Below are 25,732 nucleotides of genomic sequence, written 5' to 3' on the forward strand. Positions count from 1 at the left end.
GGAAGATTTGTGTGCCGCAGAGAACCACCAGAGCCACCAGAACCAGCAGCAGGACGCAGAGGGCAGAGCAGACAACCATATGGGTGAGGACTGCCTGTGCTTTTAGTCTGAGCCTGCAGGAAGCTGAACTGAGGAGTTCAAAACCAGATTTTTAGAACGTCTTGATGCATGCTCAATCATCCAGGAAAGTAAATCTGCAAAAAGTTGATTCTGTTCATCTGGACGTTTTCAGTGGGAGAAACATTTCGTCATCATCCAGGTGACGTCTTCAGTCTCAGTTGACTGCAGGTTTCAATCTTATAAACAGTACATTTGCATAATGACTGAAACCAGCCCACTGAAGGAACAATGGGCTGGGAGGTCAGTTCCTTAATCATAATTATGCAAATTCTCATGACCATTGATCAAAGACCACTGATCAATAACCATGAGTACCATTCACAGAGAGTTGGGGAATGGCTGCAATCACAGCATTGTAAGATGGTGACAGATGTACCCTTAGGCCCCCTCCTCGATTCAGAGATGGTCTTTCCCTTTTCATGTAAATGGCCTCCTTGACTCCGCCCTCAAACCAGCGTTCCGCCTAAGGGTACATCTGTCACCATCTTACAATGCTGTGATTGCAGCCATTCCCCAACTCTCTGTGAATGGTACTCATGGCTATTGATCAGTGGTCTTTGATCAGTGGTCATGAGAATTTGCATAATTAAGATTAAGGGACTGACCTCCCAGCCCATTGTTCCTTCAGTGGGCTGGTTTCAGTCCTTATGCAAATTTACTGTTTATAAGATTGAAACCTGCAGTCAGCTGAGACTGAAGAAGTCACTTGGATGAGTGACGAAACGTTTCTCCCACAACGCTACGTCCAGATGAACAGAATCAACTTTTTGCAGATTTTTAGACCTTTGAAAGGAATTGGTTAGTTTCTGTCTTTTTCTCTTTGTTATTTATATTTATGATTTCCTTGGAGACACATGCTAAGCTAAAGGAGCCCAGTTAGCTCATTTAGTGGGTTAATTCTTTCCAGTGACACATGAATTTTACTCGGAGCTCACTGATGTTAACATCACGAATGGACCATAATGCACACCGAGTGGGAAGCCGTGACCGCAGAGGTAACTGATTCACCCAGGAGCTCAGAGGCTTGCCACTAGTTGAAATCTCTCTGATTTTTGTTTTGTTGCTTCTTCCTGTTTCAGATCTCGATGATGACGTAGACCCAGAAACCGGAGAGAGAGCACAGGGTTGACCCCACCCCCTTCCTGTCAGGAACTGCTGCACCGCCCACATCACCTACAGCTGGGGGAAGAAAGAAGTCTGTTGCATGATCATGACCTAAAACATCGTCAGATTTTTACAGAAATTCTAAAAATGTTTAAAGAGAATCTAGTTTAAAAATACATTTAGAGCAGTAACAGATATATTAGACTTCATTGATGACAATAACAGGTAAAGTAACATTTCTATGAAGAAATATGTGAACCTCTTATGATGATTAATAAAGGGTGAAATCAGAGTCAGGTGTTTTCAGTTGAGCTGTTTATATGTAAAGAACAGGGAAATCTGTGAGTCTGATCTCCACAACATGTTCTGACTCATGACCAGATGAGAAGTGTGAGGATTTCAGAAAGAGACTTGTTGGTGGTCATTGGGCTGGAAGGGTTTCCAGAAGCTTCCCTACTTTTATATTTTTCATTTGTTGCACCAATCAGCATGCACTTTGTCACTCAGAGAGTAAAAGTCCTGAATTAGCAGCTAAGAACCAAAAACAGGTTCCAAGAACTTTGGCAGTTTGTACTTCCTGCAGCGTGGAGTGACCACAAGTACGAAAATGTTCCCGCGGTCCAAAAGCATCTATGGTGGTGTCATGGTTTGGGACTGCTTCAGTGCACATGGACCAGAACAGCTCACCATCACTGATGGAACGATGGATTTTGACTGAGAAGCAGGACATCTGCCTGTGGATTGAATCGTGTAGCAGAGACAACAACCCTCAGCTCACAAAGGAGAACGTTAAAGAAACGTTCATGTGAGGAGGCCACAAACACCACAGACGTGAAGCTCAGAGTCCTCAGGGCTGATGGCCACAGCAGAACCTGGAAGCAAAGGTTCAAATACTTGATGTGATACTGAAACAGTCGCCTCAAGATGCTGCTTCACTGAGTGAATGGGTTAAATGCAGAGAGTAATTTCCCTACGGGGAAAATCCAGTTTTGAGATCCCTTCCCAGATACCTTAACGCCCACTCACATCCTGGGCCTTCTGACCTCAGGAAATCACATGATAGGGTGGGGCCAGGTTTCACAATGAGCTCACCCGAAACCTTGGCTGATTGTGACCTACACCCATTTTCACACCTTGGGTCGTGTGATTAGGTAGAGGTTCATTAGGGGGTCCATTGTCCCTCTTGGCGGGAGACTCCCACAGGGCTTAAATCTGGGACTCTCCACCATTTGACCCTAGAACTGAAGAAGCTTGTTGGATGAGAGGTGAAACGTCTTCAAGCAACTTAAAGAAGTCCAGACGCTTTTCTTTCCAAGCTCCTTAGACTACGATGACCTGGATGACTGAGAACCTTCACAGACATACAGGGGAAAGTATACCAAAAAAAGATAAGATGGGGCCTGATTAATCAGTTATGATTAATATCATCAGTAAATGAAGGAGCAGGTCTGACTGGATTCTCTTTAAATGCATTTAGGACTTGTTTGAGGATCTGATGAAGGTTTAGGTCGTACTGCAGAAAGAGAGAAAATATCAAAGGCTTTAATCTTTTTACTGCAACAGGAACACCTCCATTAATTGTTTGTCTGTTTTACAAAGAACCTGAATCAGGTTTTGTTTTGTGCACATGAAGAATCAGTCATCTGCTGCAGGTAAAGCTGCACTCATACAGCAGTATAAAAGCTTCTGCTGTCTTCCTGTGACGGAGTATCGGCACCAGGGCGTGGCATTCAAAAGGAAAGCTTTTTTGTAAGAAGCACATGAATGCAGTGCAGGCAAGAAACTTGCAACATGTCAGAGGACGATGTGACCTTTGACCTGCTGACAAAAAATATTTTCCCAGAAAGTTCTGACTTTCATCCCATAAAATTTTTCCTCAGAATGTGACCGAGCTTTTGATTTTTCTAAGTTGTCATAACTTCCAGTTTGAAAACATGAAGTTCGCGGTGGCTGATTTCTGGTTGATAAAATGATTGATCGATTTATCGGATTTTAACATTTTGTGAGGTGATAAAATATAAAAGGTGATTTCTGTGGTGCAGCAAGATTTAATAATTTCATTAGGGATCAGCATACTTTTTTAGTATGCTGATTCTGCTTGATGAATCCCAACTCTTGTTTAAACTTTTGTCCTTAGGTCTGATTCTACTGTACGGTCATCTTATTGATTACTGAACTATTGATGACAATGTGATGGCTCTATAAAACTGAATGTTTGGGTTTTTCTCTGCTTTTGTGTGAATAAAGTTATCCAAAACCAGGTATTTTGTTTTGTATCCCATCCATCCATTTTCTTCCACTTTTCCAGGTCGCAGGTCGTTGGTCGGGGGAACAGCCTAAGGAGACAAATCCAGGGTTAGGGTTAAGCTCGTTTTGGCTCAACATCACCAATAAAGGCAGATTAGGCAGCAAAGTAACCAGACTAACATTAACAGTGTAACTGGTCCTGATGTTTGACTGTAAAAGTGATATGCAGCTGAGTGCCGTGGTCCTGCTGTCCTCCACGCAGCATTCCAAGCCTGTGTCCATGTTTCAGATTGTTCTGTTTGTGGATATGTTGGTACCATTAATTATTGATAAAGTCTTAATCTCTCTGTAATGTTAAAGTCAATCTTTGATTGGCATGCATCACAAAGTACAGCTTTAAAAGCCATCTGGTCTGTCAAGTTATTGTGTCCCCACAAACATTTTTTTTCTGTTTCTGTCGTTTTGTGTGCTTTTGCAGCATGTTTATATCTGCTGGTGTTTTCTTAGATCACAGACCGTTTGGCCCTCACAGTCACCGTATTTATGTCCTGTTGGGAGTGTCCCTGGTCCACTATGTGGACACGTGCATATATTGATACAGGACAGCTGTACATCTGTACCTACAGGTGCCAATGTTTACATGTTCTCTTATCCTTATCAGGATAAGAGAATGAACGTAGACATTCATTTGAACAGCAGAGTGCAGCTCACACCTGTACTTCCTGATGAAAGGTTCAGCGGCTTGATTCAGAGGAGTTTGGGATCAATCACACATGAACTCGGGTGTAACATCTTCCACTTAGTTTGGCACTTTTGCAGTAAAATATTTTCTACAATAATCCATTTGAGTGTCAGCAACATCAGAGAACATGAAAATGTGGAAAACTCTTTTATTGATTTAAAAAACAAACAAACAACATCATATTAAATCTTCTGAACGTTAATATTTACAGATTTTTTATGGACAGTAAACACATCAGTTTTGCATTCTTTTATTTTAAATAAAAGACGCGGTGCCTTTTCATTGGATAAGCTCTTCTGACTGGTTAATATCAGTCTTCTGTTTCATTGGCTGCTTCTGTCTCAGTGGGCGGAGCTTCATCCTCTGAGCTGGTCTGACGTGCTGCTGTCCGAAACAAATGCATCAAATCCCGAAACCTGCGGGACACCTGAAGACACGAGAGGAAGTTAATAAAGTGAGCAGTCGACAAACCGACCAATCATGCTGGGAGAACAGTGGACAGCCAATCACCTCGTTGGGAGTCTTGTTGCCGAGCAGGCTGGAAATAGCCTGAAATGTGTTCTGATTGGCTCCTTCTTGCTGACATGTCTTCAAGATGACCCGGTCTGCTTCTCTGAAAAATAAACAAACAGTCAGGCCTTCGATAGGTGCCTCCTAACTCCTTTTCCTAATCACCTTTCCTTCGTTGAGGTGAAAGAAAGTACCTCGTCCACAGGATCACTTTCTCCCCGCTCGCAGTCAGAGAAATGTTTTTGGCACAGACAGGGAGGTCAGGAGGAAGAGGAGTTGACCGAGGAGTGCAGAAGGCTGCAGACGTGGACGAAGCTGTAGTGGAGGGCGGAGCTACAGAGGAGGAAGTAGAGATTGTGGAGGTGCAGGCGGAGGTGATGGGGAGGGTCACAGGTAGCAGCTGCAGCGTCTCCTCTCTCCTGCTCCTCTTCGCTGCTGGGCTCTGTTCCTTTTTCCTCTCGTCCTCTTCTTCCTCTCCCTCCTCCTCCTCCTCTTCCTCCTCTTTTGTGTCAGCCAGTGGAAACGAGCCTTCCCATGATGCATCACACCGATCTGTCAACACAAACAATAAAGTTATCTAAAGCAAACACACACCTGTCTGCTAAATAACCAACAGAGGATCGTGTGACATACCTGGCTGGGGACTGTCGTCGCCCCCCTTCAGGTCCAGGTCTTTGTTACCTGGTTCATCATGGGCGGCACTTATCTGAGAGTAGAGTGGGTCCAGACTCTTCATGGCCCTGGACACGCCCCCTGAGGTCTAGAGGAGAGATGAACAGGTAAGTCAGGTGTAATTCTTTCTACGCGTTTCACCCCTGGTCAAACATACAGACATACCTTATTGCCATGGCAGCGGGAGCATCCTTTCCTCTTGTGTTTCTGGATCTTTGAATCACGACAGAGGCAGGCCCAGTCTTTATCGGACCAATCACAGCCCTGCAAAGAATAGTGTAAACCTCTCCAATCACAGGCTTGAAAACAGTAACAATGTAAATCTGACCAATCACAGGGCTGAAAACACAGCTGCTCATTGTGACAGGCTGTCAGCAGAAATAAGCAAACAATCCTGGATCCTGACTTCCAAAAGATCTGGAGTCGTAACGGATCCAGATTTCCAAAAAACAGATGTGGAATCTGATTTTGGAACGCTGTGGTTTGTGCTTTTCTACAAAAGACCTGCAGTACAGACCTCCCTTAAAAATTAAAAAAAAAAGGAGCTGAGACAGGAAATAAGCTGACCCCCTTCAGACCTTGTAGTTCCTGTGAGAGTCCATCTTCCTTCTCTGACGCCGGTTTGTCATTGGTTGGATCTTATGTCCCTCCTCTTCCTCTTCTAGTTCTGGCAATGTCACCTCCTCAAACCCGCCACTGGCCCCGCCTCCTGAATCTTGGCTGACGCCCTCTCCACATTCCGACCCGCCGCCTCCATCTTCTGGCCAATGGGTTTCTTCAAACTGACCAGGATGTGCTGGAGGTGGGCGGAGCTCGTCAAAAAACACCCAGAATTCAGCTTGTAAATGGGTGTGGCCTTTGAGCAGCATAGACATCTGAGCTTTGAGCTGAAAACATGAAACAGCTGAAATTAGCACAGGTTAGTTCCACCTGTCTGGTTAACCTGGTTCAAAGACCTCGTACCTCGTGGACGCTGGTGGGACTGAGGTCCTGGCCTATCTGCAGAGCTTTGATGATCTTCTGGTAATGCGACGGATTGTCTCCAAAGCTGATCTCCAGCTGTCGAAGGAAACGGCGGCTGCGCTCAAACGCCTGCTGCTCGTCGAACTGCAGAAGCACGAAGAGTGAAAACACCGTTAAACATCTGGACCTGCTAACACAACACATGACCTGCTATCTCGGCACATGATCCATAATTTACAGGTTAGTGCCTGTAAGAATCGCTGAACTCTGACTGATCCTGTAGCAGCGATTCTTGCGACCTGCGGATGGACGGAGGCGTCGCCATGGCGTGAACTCATTGTTACTGAGCTAAAAAGCTGCGGTGATACGGATACTTTCATGGAGCAGATGAAGTGAGGCACGGGGACGTTTGTTTATTCAAACTGCACCGCTCGAGTTCTGCAGCACACTGCTAACTTGCAGTTTTTTTACTTCCTGTTTAAGAGTCGATAGCGCTTTGTTCTGATGCTGGAACACCATCTGTAACTGCACGATCACGGCAGACTGACTGCGTGCACTCACGCCCCAGCTCACCCAAACAGATGGGTGTGGTCCAAACATGCTCGAGCACGGCGGCCTGTACAGAGGAAGCAGCTGCGTCAGCCTTTAGAGACATTCACTGTCCTGCTGGCAGCTACGGCAACTCTTAAGGTGGAATGCTTTGCTGTATGAGCTAAATCAATCAGCGTACCTTAAAAAAAAGAAAACGATCGATGAGTCTTGTCTAAGGAGCTTGGAAATCACTTGGAGCATTTATGAGGAAACTTAATGAACATGTAGCTGATGCTGAAATGCGATTGTGTGGGTTGCCATGACAACACCAGAAGCCAGCGCCTGAGATTGTCATATTGTTTTGCTTTATTTAGTATTCATGTTTGTGTACACTTACAGTGGAAAAGAATCATCTTTGAGTCCAGTGATACATTTTTTCTTACAAAAGAAAGTTTCTGTGAACATGATTGTGGAGTAGTCACCTCCTCCGGGAGTCACAGGAACCGCAAGTTGTGAGCGGGAGAGACAAAACGGACTTTTAGGGCTCTTCAACTTTTCTACTGCTAGTTTACAAAGCGTACACGGTAACATTATGCTGGTTAATTTGTTAAGCACTTGTGCACTAAAAGAAATAAGTGTGTGAAATGGATGTCGTATGTACCAATGATATTATTTTACTTGCTTCTAGTTTTCACGGTGCTCCATGATTGTGAGAGGAAATAAAAAAGGAACTGTGGACATCAGTACGAAGCGTGGATTTTTTTTTTACCAGAGTTGATACACCTGGGCGGTACCTGAGATCAGACTCTGATGTCATCAACAGGTAAACCAGCGAGTTTAACTCCAATGACAAAAACCACATGAGCTGCTCACCAGTCCACACAGCAGTGCCTGCTCAGGATGCAGGAAAGCGGCAAAGTCTTGGAGGAGGTCCGTCCGGTTTCCCAGGATGTAGCGCAGTTTCCTGAACAGCTGCATCACTTCCTGTCCATCTCCCATCTGCTCAAACTCGCTCAGCAGAGACACAAACTCCTCCACCTGCTCAGGTACATCACGCAGTGCCTCACGCACCTGTTGACACACAGGAGGAACATCATGAGCCCACATGTTCTAAGGAGAGATAGTGATTACTGTTGCCATAGAAACAGACAAAGTGAAGACCGGCCCCCTCGTACAGACTGTACAAACTTGAATGAGCGTCACGCCACACCTGTACAATCAAATGTCACTTTTTACTTTTACTCGAGCCAAGCGATTATAGGAAACACCGACTCCACCACCTGTATTTTAGGTATCTTATTCTTATTCCACTGTTTTTCTAATTTTTCTATGTAACTTTGCACTGTCCACTTTCTGCTGTAACAAAACAAATTTCCTACCTGTGGGACTAATAAAGGTTATCTTATTTTACTTTGACTGCCCTCCAGTGTCCGTGTGGCGGTACTACAGATTCCACTTACATCGCCGCATCGATCTTTCCCTCTCATTCACCCACAGAGGTCGTGCTGCTGTGGTCACTCACATCCTCCTAGCTCCTTCTAACACGCCGAACAAGGAAAGCCAGACACAAATCCCGGGAGACGCGATGCGGGGGTCATTAACGATGCAGTCGTTTATGATCCTCAGAGATCACAGTGCTAACAATAATCCATGCAAACACGAACCAAAGAGCCCGAAGGGAAGACCGGACACGTCGCACCATTTATGTGCCGAAGCAAAAGCAGCTGAACGTCAATGACGTTCTCATCCAGGTGATGATTCACAGGTGAAACCACAAACATGACCACGAGCACGGTGTGTGGTTTCTACTCTCAAAGCGCTGTATACAACACATTCACCCAACAACACGCATTCTGACAAGCACTGACTCTAAACTGAGTGCTTTTCTAACGACATTCACACTCCGATGGATGCATCGGAGAACGCTAGTATCATGCACAAGGATACTTGGAGCCAGGGATCGAACCACCAACCTTCCGATCAGTAGTTGACCTGCTCTACCTCCTGAGCTACAGCCACCCCACCGCATTTAAAAGAGAAAGGCTCGAGCAGCCAGCGCCAGCATGACCTCTGACCTTCAAAGTCGGGGGCCCATTAGGCCCTGCAGCCACTTTGCACCCACGTGGAGACCTATCAGGTGATCATTCACTAAAATCTGACCAATCCTGTCGGAGGAGCAGACACGAACGTTTTCTCATTGATCACAAGAAACGCAGGAAACTGAAAGGAGGAGGATCGGACGCGATGATGTCACAGCGGGTGGAGAGACCACGTGTGCAAAGACGGGAGCTCAGCGAACAGCGGGACGATTTACCGTCCATCGCTCTGCTGAGTGTCGTTGCTCACCCTGCTGAGGTAACTCCACGCGAACGCCATGTCTTTGCTCTCCCTGTGCGGGTCGTTGTCCAGGATGTTTTCGTCATACAGCAGCAGCAGTTTGGCGCCATCTTTGCTGTGGCGCTCCTGACGGCTCCTCCTGAGGCCACGATGAGGTCGGCTTCCGCCTGCAGAGACGACAGGAAATAAGAAACAGGAAGTATTTGGTCACAGACGGCGAGTGTTTAAACGGCGTTCAGACGCAGACCCACCTCGGCCTCGTCCGGGACATCGCCCCCCTACTCCTCCGGGCGTCCGCTCTCTGGACGGCGTCTCCTCGTCTAAACCCGCTTTGTTGCTCCGCCCCTCCCCTGAGTCCTCTCCTTTTGGCCCCTCCTCCTCTTCCTCTTCCTCCTCCTGCGACCCAGGAGAGGTGGGAGAGTGCTCCTCCTCTGAGTCGCCATCTGTACAGAGCCGCTGCTCCGCCGCAAGCCACGTCAGCTGCTTCATTGTCTCCTGAAGGTCAAAGGTCAGAGGTTATCCAAACCCTCAGCACCTCATCAGCATAACTTTTCTTTTCAGCCATGCTTTTAATATTTTTAAATGAATCCAAACGCCTCCTTGTAATGGAAACAGATTTCACAGCCGAGCGTTACCGATATCTAAATCAGTGAATACCAATCATTCACAAACGTCTCCCTGAAAACGTCTGTCCTTCAGTTTGATTTGGTTTCATTTACAAATCAAACTGATCTTCATTAACGTTCATGTTTCTTCTGTGTCCTCTGGATTCAAACCCAGCTAAGGGTTTGGTGATGTTTCTCTCAGAAACACCGTTCTTAAACCCTCTGAGCATCATCCTACTCTTACTTAAACTTGATCATGCTGCTGTAACACAAAAATGTCCATTTTAGGATCAATAAAGTCTCCATCTATCATCTCAGCCGCTGTTTGTGCTGATGAGCTTCTACTAAAAGGAAAGACATTTAAAAAATGTTTTCTATTCAGCTTCAGTTTCTGCCTCAGACACAAGAACACGAGAAAATCTTTAGTCTTTGTTTCCTCAAACCTGAACTTTTCTCTCTGTGTCGGAGTAAAAATACATGATCAGAGGCAACTTCTGACCAATGAGGAGGCCAGCAATAAAATCCGTTTCACTTTTATTTATACAGCACCAAATCACAAAAACAGTCGCCTCAAGGTGCTTTATATTGTAAGGTCGACCCTACAATAATAGATACAGAGAAAAGCCAACAATCACATGACCCCCTATGAGCAAGCACTTTGGCGACAGTGGGAAGGAAAAACTCCCTTTTAACAGGAAGAAACCTCCGGCAGAACCAGGCTCAGGGAGGGGCGGGGCCATCTGCTGCGATTGGTTGGGGTGAGAGAAGGAAGACAGGATAAAGACATGCTGTGGAAGAGAGACAACTTTTAAGGTAACTTTTTATCTACCTGTAACTCTGGAACCGACAGAACAGACTCCTCTGATGCTGATGACATCACTTCTTCCTCATCTTCATCCTGTGTGAGGTCATCAAAGTCCTCCTCCTCGTCATCATCTCCATGCCGGTCCTGATCCTCGTCCTTATCCTTCTCTCCACCGTCGTCTCTCGCTCCACTCCTCTCCTCCCTCTGTCTCCCTTCCTCTTCCTCTCCACCCTGCTCACTCTCGCCTGTGCCACCTCCTTCCCTACCCTCTCCACCCCCTCCCCCTCTCCACTGCTCCTGACCATTGTTTTCTCCTCCATTCAAACTGACACCAGCAACAGTTTCCTTTTCCTCCTGCTCCTGTCTCTGCTCCTCCTCTTCTTCCTCATCTCGTGTACATGACGTCAGGCTGAGTGTTGACACCAAGACCATGCTCTCCTCTTCTTCCTGCTTAGAAAAGGCCTGCTGCTCACTGATTGGCCCATGGATGTGATGCTCCAAAACATTTTGGGGGGAGGCGGGAGGAGCTGGGGGAGTCCACACCATCTGGAGGAGGAGGCAACCCGGCTTCAGTGTGCCTGTAGTGTTAGGACTCGTGAGAGAGGGAATGGGCAGGAGAAGTGTCGAAGGGGTGGGGCTCTCCTGTGCAGACACCGTTTGTGGTGTATTTTGGCCAATGGGAAAGCAGGACTGCATCACCTTGGCACACACGGGGTGGGCGGGGCCTGGATGAACAGCAGTCAGTGGGACCGCTCCACAGATAGAAGCTGGTGCCAATGGGAGGGCTCCTGACACAGCAGTGGGGGCGGACAATAACGTGACACCTGAAACAGGTAAAAAGTGCATGTCCACCTGTTTCTCTCCGTGTGGCTCCACCGGCGGATCTTCCTGCGCTTTGGCGAGTGGCAGCAGAGATTCATTATGAGCCAGAGTGAAGACGCGCCTGTGGGGGCAGGGCCGGGGACGGTACCTGTTGATATAATTGGGGTGGAGCCTGAGAGTGCAGCCTGGGGGAAGCCAGGGGGGGTAACAGGCATCTGACCGGGTCTTCTGGATGCTTGGGCGACTGTTCTGCAGACGAGAATAATCGGAGAACAATCTGTGCTCAGCCTCAGATTATGATGCATGAGCAATACTCGCATAGCAGTGCAAGAAAATACACAAAGTTTCTCTTTGTTATAGTTCTGAGACACAAAATCTGAATCAACAGGTCACGCTTAAAGAAAAACTTTAAATTGGAATTGGCCAGCAGGTTTAAACTGGTCCTGCATTAAAAAACTAAGCAGGCAACTTTAGCTCCCAGCAGATTTGTACCTGAGTCTGAATGGATGTAGACAGAGCCACACAATAAAGGGGAATTCTATTATACTCTATTCTAGGTGTGGATCTGGATCACGATCGGGATTAGCTGTTCAAACCTTGAGCCAGTTTGGCCTGTTTTCACTGTCTCTGTCCACCGGGGGGCGCTGGTCCTCCGGCTTGACTCTGCTGCAGGCGAGTGGCAGCGGCGGGACGACGCCCTTCGTCACAAATGTCTGAAAGCAACCACAAAGTTGGGCCCGAGTCATTCGTTTGAAATGTAACTTTCTCTAATGATGTCACACGATGCATAGTGAGGTCACTCTGATGTCACCTTGATGACACTGTCAGGTGCTCTTGGGCCGCTCATCTCTCTGACGTGCTTCCTGAAGTTCCATCGACTCTTACAGAGCAGGTATGAACTGATCAGCTCGTCGGACTGAAACGCTCCCTCGAAGTGTTTCAGGCCGAGAACAATAAGCCTGCACAGAGGCATGATGGGAAATATGTTTTTACTGAGTTCAATGAAGAATAGAAGCCATAAACTTACACAAAGTGCATGTGAGAAAACAAAACATAGGTAGTGTGTGTTTGTGTTTTACCCATCCTCTCCTGGCGTGTACAATGTTCTCAGGTTCTTGCTGTGGAGGGCGGGGTCTAGGCTACAGACAGGAAGTAGTTCTGGGTACAGGAACACGGGTCGTGTGGCGAACAGCCAGGCGGTGTTGGCGGGCAGCAGAGGGAAGGCAAGACCTAAACAGAACCAGAACAAGAATCTGAACCTGGACCTGTTGGGGGAATCAAACATAGCTGACAGGTAGATTGCCCTTACTGTTGGTTGCAGGGGTCATCTGGGGGAGCCAGCGTCTGGAGGCTCGAGTGGGAGGAGCAGGCGGAGGCTCGTCCCTCTGCTCCACCTCGTGCAGGAGGTCCAGTGCACCCTGCAGGTTACATGCCCTGAAACAGCTGAAGGCGCAGCCTTGCTCCTGATGGCGGGTGAAGTGCTGCAGCTCCTCCTGACGGTGGAGGTGCTCATTAGTGCTGGTAGAGTTTCATCTTATTCACACAGCAACAACAGTCGCCTCAAGGCGCTTTATACTGTAAGGGCTGAATTTCCTGATTCAAATCGATTTTGGTTTGAATAAAGCGATCTCAATTCTTTAAACCCTGAATCGATTTTTAAATATAAATGTATTTTATCAGAAACTCCAGAATCAGCTCAAACAGGAGATGAGAGCATGGAGCGTGGATCGTCCACAGACACTCACAGATTCTGCAGCTTTCGTCTCTCTGACCAAAACTGACTGAACCAGCAGCCAAAGAAGCTCAAACTACGCTTCACGTTTGAGAAACTTGGTCATGAACTCTCTCTGACTTTGGCTGTTCTACTTCCTGCACAGCTCTCTCCCTCAGTGCACTCAGAGACCAGTTTACCATCAAATCTCTGTCTTCTGCATTATTCTCTGCTGCTCTGCTGCTGTGCTCGGTCTGTCGGCCTCTGACAGCAAAGCCTCATCTCTGCTGTTCAAACTGACGACATTTAGACTTCAATGATTGCTCAGCTGTGTCTGTAATCAAACCTCTGTGACTCTGCTTCACTTCAGCAGCATCAGGTTCACGTGTTGATTCGTGGTTTGCTTCAGTTTTTGATCGACTGCAGAATATTTTGAAGGTTCTCTGCTATAAAAAGCCAGAACAGGAAAACCTGCTTCATGTTTTATCCTCAGTGACTTTGACACAAAGACGTCTGCTGTGATGCTCACACCTCTGATGAAGGCTCACAGTGTCAGCTTTGGTTTATACACAGATATAAAATATGGATATGTGCTGATAAACAATCAGAGTTATAATATTTCACACTGAGTCTGAATCGAATAGAAACGGTTGTAGAGATCAGTAACGACAACCAGCCCTAATTGTAAGGTAGACCCTACAATAATAGAGAGAAAATCCCAACAATCATGACCCCCTATGAGCAAGCACTTTGGTGACAGTGGGAAGGAAAAACTCCCTTTTAACAGGAAGAAACCTCCAGCAGAACCAGGCTCAGGGAGGGGCGGGGCCATCTGCTGTGATTGGTTGGGGTGAGAGAAGGAAGACAGGATAAAGACATGCTGTGGAAGAGAGACAGAGATTAATAACAAGTAATAAGTTCAGGAGCTGAGGACACGCCCACCAGGTAAGTGCACACCTGCCCTACTCAGTCATAGGCAGGTATCTGGTCGTTAAGTCTGACATCACTAGCCGTGTCTGGGCCTAAACTCCGCTGCAGGTCCATATATCAAATGATCACTGTGGCATTACTGAGAGTTGAAAAACTGTCTAAAGTCTTTCATCTTTAATAAAATGATCAGCGTTCTGCTCTACCAGGTGTAACAATTGAGTTTAACATCCAGGCATCCATGAAAACGGAATTTATGACATTTAACGGAGTTAGAAGTTAGCAGGAAGTTAGCTCGCTAGCTTCCATCTAAATACAATACAGCATGTCCTGACTGCGGGATTTTGGGAACAAATTCAAACGTACAGCTCTGCTATCACTTCCAACATAAATGAAGACAGAAAACTAAACAGCAGTGACGTTTGTACGGTCACTGAAGTTTGGCTAGCTGGTATATAATGTTGTGCTACGTGACCGCTAGCGACACAGCTATCTTAGCATAATATAAACAAGCTAACTTTTTCTCCACTGATAAAAGTTAACGTGAGGGTTCTCAGTGGTCAGGAACAAATGTAATCACATGGCAGGATGCTGTAAACGGACCAAACTTCAGTCAGGAGAACAACTGAGATAATCCATCCACAATACGAGGTTAGTCATTAATATACTGCTGCATGGGCTGGGCTGCAGTTACATCGTAAGGTTTTAAAAACTGAGCTTAAATAAATGATTGGCGGTAATAAAAGCCGAGGGAGGTCAACAGTGATCACTGACTGTTTTTAGGAGCTTTTTGAGATTAAATAGAAGAAAATACAAAACATTAAACATGTTAACAACACAAAAGCCATATTTTAGACTACTTTAGGCCCGGAAGTAGGATTCGTCACGTCATCACTTAACGACCTGATAATTGAGAAGTGTTTACTGACCAGGTAGCGTTTGGTGATGGAGGCTTCATGATTCAGCGCAGCAATGTGGCGACTCAGCAGGTGAACCTGCGTCAGCAGTTGCACATGCTAGGAGAGAAAGGGTCACGTGATATCAGGCAAACACACCTGGAGAATATGTGGGTGAGACAGGTAACCTTCCATACCTGCTGCAGCTGCTGCTGTAGCTGCAGTTTCTGGGTGTGGTCCAGGTGGAGGGAGGGGCCAATGCGACGCGGCAGCACTAAGACAGAAGCAATGGCGTTGTGAGAAGGGGTGGGCGTTTCCTTCTGAGTTGAGGTGAGATGATTGGTCGTGTCCTGCAAGGCTCTCCGCTGCTGCTGAGCTTCGTACTGCTTTCTGACCGTCTGCCGCCGCTCTGTTAGCATGTTGGCTAACGGCGCCTCAAAGCTACGGACAGCAAACAGGGACACTGTGAGCGAGCATGTATCACATGTTCTGCAGTCTGATACTTGGCCACCGAGTGTTTCAAGTGTAAGTGGGTGGGGCATCATTGACAAATTGTTTCCTCTCAGCGTGACTCTCCTTCACAAGATCTGTGTGAAGAAGCAGCAGCAGAGGATGTTTGTCTTCCTCCCGACCCAAACAGCCACAGCACTTCTCTGCTGTGCCGTCCCAACGGGAGGCAGCGCCGTGCGCCACCCCTGTGTGTGTTTGTGTGTGTTGTGCACAGGTGTTCACCTCACGCCTCGAAGTCTCTTCATACGTGTTCAGATCACAGCAACTGTGATGACACCAGCTTTACATCATATAATCTTGATATCAGTGATACAGGTACGGTGTATGTTCCCTACTGCAGAGCGAAAGCGGCGTGAGCCTTTGATGACGACGACGACGACAACAACAACACCTACCAGAACACATCAGTCGAGTGCAGCCACACACCAGCAGCTGCTGACGAGGGACCGAAACAAACGACTCACCCAGCTGGAGCTTCTGCTAGCTCCACACCATGTGAGAGGAAGATCCAAGTTACTGCTGTGCTACACGGTGGAAAAGCAGGACTGAAGATACGACGTCCCAGGTAGAACATATTTCTCAGGATTCTGAGATGCTCTGCAGAGTAACAGGCACCCTTACTAAAATCTTAGGCAGATATTTCAGTCTTCTAAACACAGTGCCGAGGCAGTACTATTGCACCGTGAGCCTAAACCTGCTGGGAACTTGTTTCAGTAGACTCATACTTTGAATCGGGAGATGTGAGATCGTGACAGTAGCTCCCTGCTAAGAGTCAGAAATGTTCTTTTTGTTGTTTATATTATTAAACCCTGCGGCCAACGAACGTCAGTAAAACACTATTCAGCGTCGTTCATCACTTATCAATCGTTCATCAGAAACATCGTTATTGTAAATTTCCTACAAACACTGTGACATAACCCCTGGTTCACACGGCCTCACATTCAGCTGTGAGGGCACCGCACAAACACCAGCTGCTCGTGTTGTATGCCGACAGTCACGTGACCAGGATGACGACATGTTTGTTCACAGCTGGACACAACAAGGTCTGAAGGCTGCCTGGAGCTACTGTGTTTAATGAAATCTATGAAGCTACTTTCAGTACTCAGTAACATGTGACGAAAAGTAGAAACAGTAGAAACACAGATCTGCAGATCATTTCAAACAGTCCAGAGAACATGACATCAGACACAGACGTTCATCCTACGTGTTGAACTGTATCTGTGCTCAGCTGAAACGCTGCACTGCTTCAAAAAGCTCTCATGCTGAATTTGATGCAGCAGCGTGTTTCCCTCTCAGCTTCATAAGATGAGATGAACCTCTGCATGGCAGAAAGTACAAGTTAAGACCTGTAGGGTTGGGTGGTCGATTTTACAAGTGCGTTTTTTAAATTTATTTGCCCATGAGTTTGCTAATAATGATGGAGCTAATAGAAGCAGTCAACAGGAAATAGTAGCGCTGTTTTAACAGCAGCCTCTTTCATCTCCGAGCCAATGCACCGTCCTCAGAGCGCGCCCATTGCAGCGATTCATTTACTCAAACTCATAACAGAAAGAAGGAAAGGCAGCAGCCTATGTTAAAAAAAAAAACAACAACATTTGGATGGTGGACATGTGCATGCTCATGCAAGTTAGTCGTGTTTGAGCAATTTGCTCACACTATACATCTGCACAAGCGACACACCGCTTTGGTTGCATCCTTAGGTTCACCTCTTTCATGCGGTTTAAAGCCAAAGAAATCTCAAATTGGCAACTTTATATTTTTTGGGCAATTAGTTCGCCCATGTTTGGACTTTTTCTGAGTGAGAAAACGGACAAATCAGTCCGTGCATGATTACATTGCTCCGCCCATCAAAAAGTCTGCGGATGTGCAAATTTATCGCCCATCGTCGATTGTTGGACTGACGATTGTCGGTTGGAAAGTTTTTACATTGCCCAACCCTAATGAGCAGTAAACATTAGGAGAAACACAATAGAATAGAAGGAGATAAAATAGAATAACATACTATACAAAATAGAATAAAATGCTTTGTTATAATAGGAAAACTGCACATCAGGGAGACAGCTGCTCTTTAACTCTGTGTGAATGAGAGCAGCTGTCTCCCTGATGTTCTAGACATCAGACTCCAGCTGCTTCTCTCTGTGGTTTCATGAAGCTCCAGATGTTTCCATGGGTGATGCGATTGTGGTGATATTTTTAAAAAAATGTTTAAAACCTGTGTTTTTTAACATGTGTTTGTAGGTTTCTAATCTGAGCTCCCATCATGCACTGGGATGCAAGTATCAGTACCGTAAAGCCTGCGGCACGTTGAACTTAGGGCCAGTCTGTGACGGGGGCTCCTCTTCCTCATGCTCCTCCTCCTCAGCCACCACTTCTTCTTCCTCCTGGAGCTGCAGACGAGAGAAAAACAAAGAAAAGTTTGAAGCTCCGCCCACAGACTGACGTTAAAGACGAATCCTGTGAGTGTAAAACGGCACCGAGTCAAGTTTGCAGAAACAAAATAAGAACTCACAGTTTCAAACAGTTCTTCTAGCAGCTCATTTACTTCCTTCTCTGAAAAACAGGAAGCAGAATTCACAGTGAGGATTCTGACACTCTCAAAGCTCCGCCTCCTCCTAACTGCACATCACCTACTGGTGATCTGCACAGCCCGGTCCGTCCTGTAGTCCTCCCGGTCGGGCTCATCCAGGTCCTCTGGGAAGTTGTACTCGGGGTCGTCGTCATCCTCGGCCTCTTCTGAAAACAAACATCAGCTGTTTGCTGTTAGACGAAACCATGACCTTCATTTTCAACTCAAAAACATTTTTCTGAGCGTGCTTTCCGTTTCCAACATATCAATAAAGTTTGTCCAATCCTGGATGTTCACCATCAGCATGCAAATAAAATTTATTTTTTATTGGTTTAAAAAAAAACAGGTTCACAATTGGTAAATGGACTGATTCTTATATAACGCTTTTCTTCTTTCCCGGAGTACTCGAAGCGCTTTATGCAACATGCCACATTCACCCAATCACAACCATTCTCACAAGGACTTTGTCTAAACTGAGTGCTTTCTAACGACATTCACACTACGATGGATGCATCGGAGAGCAACTTGGGGTTAGTATTTTGCCCAAGGATACTTCACATGCAGACTGGAGGAGGCAAGGATCAAACCACCAACCTTCCGATCAGTAGGTGACCTGCTCAACCTCCTGAGCAACAGCCACCACACCACATTTAAAAGAGAACGGCACGAGCAGCCAGCACCAGCATGACCTCTGACCTTCAAAGTCGTGGGCCATTAGGCCCTGCAGCCACTTTGTCCAATGGCGGTCCTCCTCCCGCTGGGCACTGCTCTCATCGTACATGTCGGCCGTTATGTCAGGAGGCAGAAGCTCCGCCTCCAGCTGACCCAGAGGGACGTCCACCAGAGGACGCTTGGAGCGTGTGCGGTACGCCAAAGTGCAGGAGCCATTATCAACGCCACCATCAACATCAGATTTCCTGTCCAGAGACTGAAACACACACACAGGTGCAAGATCAAACCAGGCGGGACATGTCACAGGTATTTACCCCCCATCCTTTTAATAAGGTGAGAACACAAAGTCTGACATCACACAGGTCCTTCAGTAACAGGAAGTGTTTAAAAACAGTTTGATATGCTGTTACCTGGTTAGAGATGTTACCTGACTGTAGGTGTAGGAGGGGCTGCAGTCCAACTCCTCATCTACAGCCTTGAGTCTCTCCAGGAAGGACGATTCAGGAGGAGGGAGAAGCTGAGGAGCGCAGGTGGAACTCATCTGGTCATGCGGGTTTCCTTCATATCTCTAAGCAATAAGCCAGAGGTCAGAGCAGCTTGCAGGGTCAGAGGTCACTGTACCACTTTGTGGTGGTCAGAGGTCAGCAAACCTGCAGGGAGCTGTCCATCCTCAGGTGTGTTGGAGACTTGTTCTGGGAGCCCAGGTGCATTCTGGGAGGTGAAGCCAAGCTGTCAGCATCACTGAGGAATGTCTGTCAAGATGAAAAGGTTTGTACAGACGGAAGTCCTGAAATCTTCATTTACACAAATTCTGACACTCAGAGTGTGTGTGTGTGTGTGGCATCATGTTTGAGCGAGAAATGAGGCCTCAGCGTGTCAGAGTCAGCTGCTGCAGGTGAGACTGCACAGGTGCTTGTTAGATTTGTATTGTTGATTGTCATTTATGCTTAGAAATATCTACTTATATATGCTTAGAGTTTTATAATTAGTTGTAGATTGGTAGAGGTTTGATCCTTAATAGTCTGCAAACGTTGTGTGCATTCCAGAGCACTCTGGGAGCATGGGAGAGGTCGTACCTTGTCTTATTGTTTTATGGTAGGATAAACGTATCTATATCTGTTTTAGTCTAAGTGCCTTTTGTTTAGATGAACTGCTGGACTTCCAGACCAGCAGGTTTAGGGAAGTCATATATGGGGTCACACTCTGACATGATATAATCTGCTAGAGGGTGTGGGGGGGCCACTGCCCCGTCCTCCAGGGCATGAAGCAGGTATGGAGGAGATCGAAACTCCAGACATCCAGAGGCCCCCAGAACACAAGAGACCAAGGAAGACCAACAGAGGGGCAGCCGCGCCACTATCCCAGAAAGAGCTGAGGAGAGTCCCAGATGAGGGGTCACTCAGCAGCCGCGGAGCAGAAGCCAGGGGGGGTTGCAGTGACGTGCCCGTGAAACATAAAGAACTTTGCCTACTCGTGTCTTGCTTTGCTGTGTAATTACATTGTCTTCAACGTTCCAGCGAATAGGGTTAAGCTACAAACCTATCAGTGCTCTTCATCCTGTTTCTGGTTCTCAGAGGATTCGTGTCTCTTACTGATAACCTGGATCTCACATGTGTGACATCATGACTGCACAGTGCGGTCAGTTTCCTGAGGACAGCAGCAAGGTGAAAGGTTAAAGACTCACCTCCTCAGCTGTATCTTCCTCCTCCTCCTCTTCTTCTTCTTCATCAGGACAATACTCTTCATCAGATGAGTCTTCATTATCCTCAAGTTCAATGTCAATAAACTGAGGGGCCTGCAGGACAGACAGGTACAAGGGTAAAGCGTCACTGAAACTAAAAACATTTCAAATCCAACTTAAAACCTTTCAACAGAGGCTGATGAGTTTACCTTGTTCACTGCAGACAGATCCCGGTTCACAGGCTGAAAGCAGACACACAGGTCAGACTCTGGTTTCACAGGTAAACCATCAGAGAAGATTGTGGGATACTGGACTCACAGGGTTCATACGCCTTGTTCAGGATCAAATTCAAGCACTTTTTAAGCACTTTCAAGTCCCCCCCCCCCCCCCAAAAAAAAAGAAAAAAAAGAAAAAAAAGAATGCATGTTTCAATTCGCATCACCTCAGTAAGACTGTGAAAATTAAAACAAATAATCCTAGGTGAACTTAAACACCTTTGTTAAGACATAGGAAAACTCACCACACAAAAATACTGCAAAGGGAAACGGTCGCCTTATATGCATATTGTGTATAAACTCAAAACGCAAATTTCACTTAAAAATTAAGATGTGAAAATGTGATCAAATCAACTTGTTAGAGATATTCATCCCCTGTTGAAAAAAAGAAAAAAGTCATCTCATCAGATATCGATGCTTCTTCCCTGTGTGACAAAAAATAGGAGACAGATGTTTGTTTGTTTTTTAAGTTAATTCCCAATAAAACTAACTGTAAGATGTTTAACTACACTGCTGTCTGTATTATTGCTGAAGTCCTAAATGATCACCTTTAAAGTGTTTGTGCTAATAACATCATGTACAGTCAGACAGGCATGGAGAACAGCACTGGGAGGCTTTGAACAGATCACATAGTTCAATTCAACATATAAGACTTTAAGAATGCACAAGCATCTACTTAAAATCTATTTATTTATTCTATTATCTGTGATATTATTATGTACAATTCTAATGCATTTTGTTCATCTCCCTTAAATAAACAGGCAGCCTTAAATTATGAAATATTCATATACAAAAATACACATAAATGTGTGTACTGTCTGAGTGGCTGATAGTGCCCCACAGGCCTCAGTGTGAGCTTGAAGACATTTATAATGTTTAAGTAGTTTAATGGTTAGGTGCTGACGATAAACACATTTTGAATGAAAGCCGGGGAACTGTGACAGCAAAGAAACAAGTGGCTATTCTTTGTGACCATATGGATCGCTCCCTCATATTACCATTATTTCACCCAAAGGCACCAAGTTAATACTCAAAAAAGCTGCAGCAATACACACAAATATAAACAGTACTTGGTGACAACTTTGCTTTTAGCCTTTAACCCTCTGGGGTCCAGGGTATAATTGGCCGTTTTTTGACTACTTTTGATTTGGCCTCTATATTTCACCTTTAAAAACTGTTTATCTTGCCAGTCTGTTATTTTCACATTTTGACATAATGTGTCAGCACAATTTATCTAAATTGCAACTTGAAATGCAAATAGAAATTGTACATTTTTAAAAAATATGCACAGGTTTTGCAAACAACAAAGTTATATGGTACTATTTACCTAAAAATGCAGCCAAGGCTCAGACGTTTTTTATATAACCATTTAAAACTATTTACAGAACAATCAGGTGCTCTGCATCAAATAAGAAGGCACACAAATTATTTATGCAACTCCAAAAAATAGTTTGTGTTCACTATAAGACAGAGGAGAACAGCACAGGGATAAACCTGCAGGTCTGACAGCAGGTGTGTCACTCATGTTTCCTATGTGGAGACAGCGCTTACATCTGCCTTTGGTGGCTTTTTTGCAGCAACTGTAACATTCACTAGTAGAAGTGACACAGAAAAAAAACAACGCCAACACTACACATTAACTATACAAGACAACAACTCCAAACACGGTAAACGTCACAAATCTATCATGTATCAAAACTCGCTCTCTCTTTCTTTTGCTCACTCGCTCTCTCTCGCTGGTGTCACTCCTAAAAATCCCCCTCTTCCTAATCAACCAAATGCCACATGTTGCCATATCATTTTTTTTGATTGGTTGACATGGTACATTTTTCCACCAATAGAGAAGGAGTGTTTTTTCTTTTTCTTTTTTTTCCACTCCCAAGCAGAGAGCGTTTGCTAGCGCTGTACATAGAAAACACCGTTTTTACTGTTTCTTCCCGTTGTAAACACCACTGTTTTACTTCGACCCAAGTTGAAACTGAGACTCTGGGTCTGTCAACCCCAGAGGTAGGGCTGTGCGATATGACCAAAATCTCATATCCCGATGTAAGACATCTATCGTCCGATAACGATATAAATCACAAAAATTTAACATTTTCTGTAAATTCTGTGAATCTCGGGCAGCTCGACTTGCGTAAAGTGTTTCCAGCCGGGCGTCGTGTACCTGGAGTCGAGTGTTTTATCTGATGCATGAAACGATACATTTTTAGACATAAGTTGTAACGGCCGCCGTTTTCTTTGTGAGTATTTATTACACAGCGTGCTGCGGGGAAAAGCCTGTTCTAACGTTTAAGGTTTGTTTTTTAGCACCTGACGCCTCTTTGTTGCTTCTCATCTGTAAATACTCTGCATACTCTTTCGCGTGATTCCGTTTATTTTGAAAAGTCTCAACAGGATCTTGAGCTTTATTCTGAAAGGTTTATGTGGAAAATAAACAACGCGATGGTTTTACCTTCGTTGTTGCTAACGACAACACATAAAAGCAGGCGCTTGTAGGTCCGTAGTGTGGTTATATTAAATATAAGAGAAAGAGAGAACGTTAAGAAATTAATATAGCCACTACGGTGACCATCAAAACCATGAAAAAATGTTTCTGTAAAGAGTTCATTTTGCGACACCACGAAACAAACGATAGCGTAAAATGAAACGATAGTTTTTATATCGTCATCCAATATATATCGTTATATCAAACAGCCCTAACCAGAGGGTTAATCAGTAAGTCTTAAGTTGGCTAGTTATGGAACGGGCTAATGTTTAAAGCTTTCACTTGAGTAAAGTAACTCATATTACTGCTACTGCTAAGTAATGTTAGCTAAGTTCACAGCATATTCCATAAATCTCCATGCCATAACTAACTGTATAATAGCGCTGCCGTATTGGATCACACTCATTGCATTTCAGTCATTTCTCCAGCGAGTTTGATAGCTAGCAAAATAATAATCATGATTTTAAAAATTAGCATGTGTAACGTACTCGTACTGGAAAATTATTTACTAGGACTCACCTATCATGTGACTGGAGAGTGCAAACTCCGCCATTGTCGTTTTCCATCAAACACTTATTAAAACAGCAACTGCAGGTATGTTAGCGCACTCATCCCGACAGTTAGGGGGAGAGGCGGGGTCACATATTGAAACAGACAGAGCCAAAGAGGTGCAACGCAGCCCAGGCAGAGAAATTTTGCTTTTACATTTTGTGACTCATTTTATTTCTCTATCTGATTAAAAAAAAACTATTCAATCAGATAGGTTATTTGTGGTGAATGAAATATAGTTACACTTTCAGGCACTTTTTAAGCACCACATATGAAATTCAAGCACTTTTCAAACCTTGAAAAGACAATATTAAAATTCTAGCATTTTCAAGGATTTCAAGCACCCGTACGAACCCTGAACTCACCTGAAGTCTCTGTTTCAGTCTGGACCGAGTCCAGATCTTTGGCTCCTGATGCGAGACAGGCAGAAAGAGAGAAGACCATTTCTATTTTACATGCATACAGAAAAAAAAGCAACAAATGCCTGACAGGTACACACCAACAGGTGAACACACTCACAAACATGGGGAGGTCCTGAGTGTCTCTGATCGCCGCTTTCATCATGGCAACCACACGCTCGTCAGTGATCACCTCCTGAAACACACACATGTCTGAGTGTATGTGTTAGTGCGCGTTAAAGTGTGTGTGTTGGCGTGCTGCTCACGTGCAGGATGGCGCGCACGTTGCTGGATGTCAGGTTCAGCTGTTTGGACTTCCTGTCCAGGTTAATATCCAGTCGACCCAGTTCATCATCGCTAGTCTCGACGGTGACCGCTTTCTCTCCCATCATCCGCCCACCTGAACAGGAAAGTCCGGGTGTGAACAAACGCTAGCTCTGCCTCCTTTAGCTGATCTTTATGCAGCACGAAGGAAGGGTAACTCCCTGTAACCCTCACCTGTGCAGATCAAATAAGACCTGCACACAGACTGAACCAGATATAATAACATCACCTGAGACAGGTGTGGTATCCTCTTCTTGTGTGTCAGTGGGACTTCCTGTCTGCGGGTGCCTGTTAATCCCCTTGTCTGTCCTCAAACATTTGACCTCCAGAAGACAAACATCTTCCTCAGCGAGACACCGCATCGCCGTCGTCTGAGACACACAGAGAGCAATGAGACCCTTACTGATTGAGAGCAATAAAATGATCAATATGGTAACTCCACATTCAGCTGCTGATAAATTCATTAATCTAAATGAAGGTTTAAACTCTGATGTTCTTCACACCGAGCTTATTGATCAATCAGAGATGTTTATCATCTTATAAAATCTGAGCATAAAGGCTTAAACTTGACAGTCAGCTTAGCTTATGATGAAACAGGTGATCATTGATCAACTGCTGATAAATTGAGAGTTAGGCTAGGGTCCCTCTAGCAAGATGTACCTAATAAAGTGTCCGAACTAACCCATTTACAGCTAGATGTCAAAATAAAACAGTGTGTTAAATTAAGTAAGTGAAAAGGCTAAACAACCAAGCTCAAGCTCAGCATTCAGGTTACAGTTCGGTGCTTCTCCGGGAACGGTGTGACCACTGTGACCGACGAGGTCGTCGATGTTACGGCGAGCCGGGGCTCCATCACTGTGCTAACTCCGTGACCGCAGAGTTCCAGCATCAGCACGGGACCTCCGGGAGCTTCACGGTGTTATGGTGGATCCACACAGAGCCGATTAAAGCTCAAGCTCAAACTGCTCAGCAAACATAAACATGTTGGTGTTTGTGTGTGAGAGAAAGCTAATGTTAGCTTAGCTCGACACTGAGCAGGCGCAGAATGGTTTGTTTAGCGCGTAGTGCTCCAATATCAATAAATAAACGGGACCCATTACGCAGAAGACAGAACCGATCACACGGACGGAAGGAAAGGACTCACCGTCAGGCTGAAACCGGCAGCCATCCGTTACGCTCTCATCTTCCGATGTTTGCTCCGTTAGCCTGTTAGCTTAGCTTCTGTTCCGCCAACAACATCAATACCACTTCCGGGTCGAGACCTTGACCAGTTCATACAA

General features: G+C 45.4%; 1 protein-coding gene across 2 annotated transcripts; it reads right to left on the reverse strand.

Annotated features, from left to right (window-relative positions):
* Positions 1-4,347: 4,347 nt before the first annotated feature.
* LOC134637930 (GON-4-like protein) lies at positions 4,348-25,732 on the reverse strand. Of its 2 annotated transcripts, none has more exons than XM_063488499.1 (30): positions 25,597-25,732; positions 24,682-24,823; positions 24,395-24,528; positions 24,250-24,324; positions 24,096-24,140; positions 20,631-20,663; positions 20,425-20,535; positions 19,391-19,492; positions 19,168-19,308; positions 18,765-18,996; positions 18,134-18,235; positions 18,012-18,052; positions 17,789-17,889; positions 15,190-15,433; positions 15,026-15,112; positions 12,768-12,951; positions 12,538-12,688; positions 12,270-12,417; positions 12,055-12,171; positions 10,661-11,707; positions 9,478-9,721; positions 9,236-9,393; positions 7,763-7,960; positions 6,359-6,502; positions 5,974-6,282; positions 5,561-5,659; positions 5,357-5,483; positions 4,918-5,275; positions 4,724-4,826; positions 4,348-4,640 (listed from the first exon to the last, which is right to left on the reverse strand). In XM_063488499.1, the coding sequence occupies exons 1-30, from the start codon at positions 25,618-25,620 to the stop codon at positions 4,524-4,526; spliced, it is 5,118 nt and encodes a 1,705-aa protein (XP_063344569.1). In that variant the 5' UTR covers positions 25,621-25,732; the 3' UTR covers positions 4,348-4,523. The 2 variants fall into 2 exon arrangements, with proteins under 2 accessions (XP_063344569.1, XP_063344570.1); XM_063488500.1 differs by lacking the exon at positions 25,597-25,732 and adding an exon at positions 25,201-25,504.

Source organism: Pelmatolapia mariae, linkage group LG10_11 (assembly GCF_036321145.2).
Source record: "Pelmatolapia mariae isolate MD_Pm_ZW linkage group LG10_11, Pm_UMD_F_2, whole genome shotgun sequence".
Taxonomy (NCBI): Eukaryota; Metazoa; Chordata; class Actinopteri; order Cichliformes; family Cichlidae; genus Pelmatolapia; species Pelmatolapia mariae.

Coding starts and splice junctions, on each gene's coding strand:
- LOC134637930 (XM_063488499.1), bottom strand. CDS start 25,620: ATGGCTGCCGGTTTCAGCCTGACG. Junction 6,503..7,762: donor AGGCACTGCTGTGTGGACTG/GTGAGCAGCTCA, acceptor GTGCTTCTGCAG/TTCGACGAGCAGCAGGCGTT. Junction 5,276..5,356: donor CGACGACAGTCCCCAGCCAG/GTATGTCACACG, acceptor TTGTGTTGACAG/ATCGGTGTGATGCATCATGG.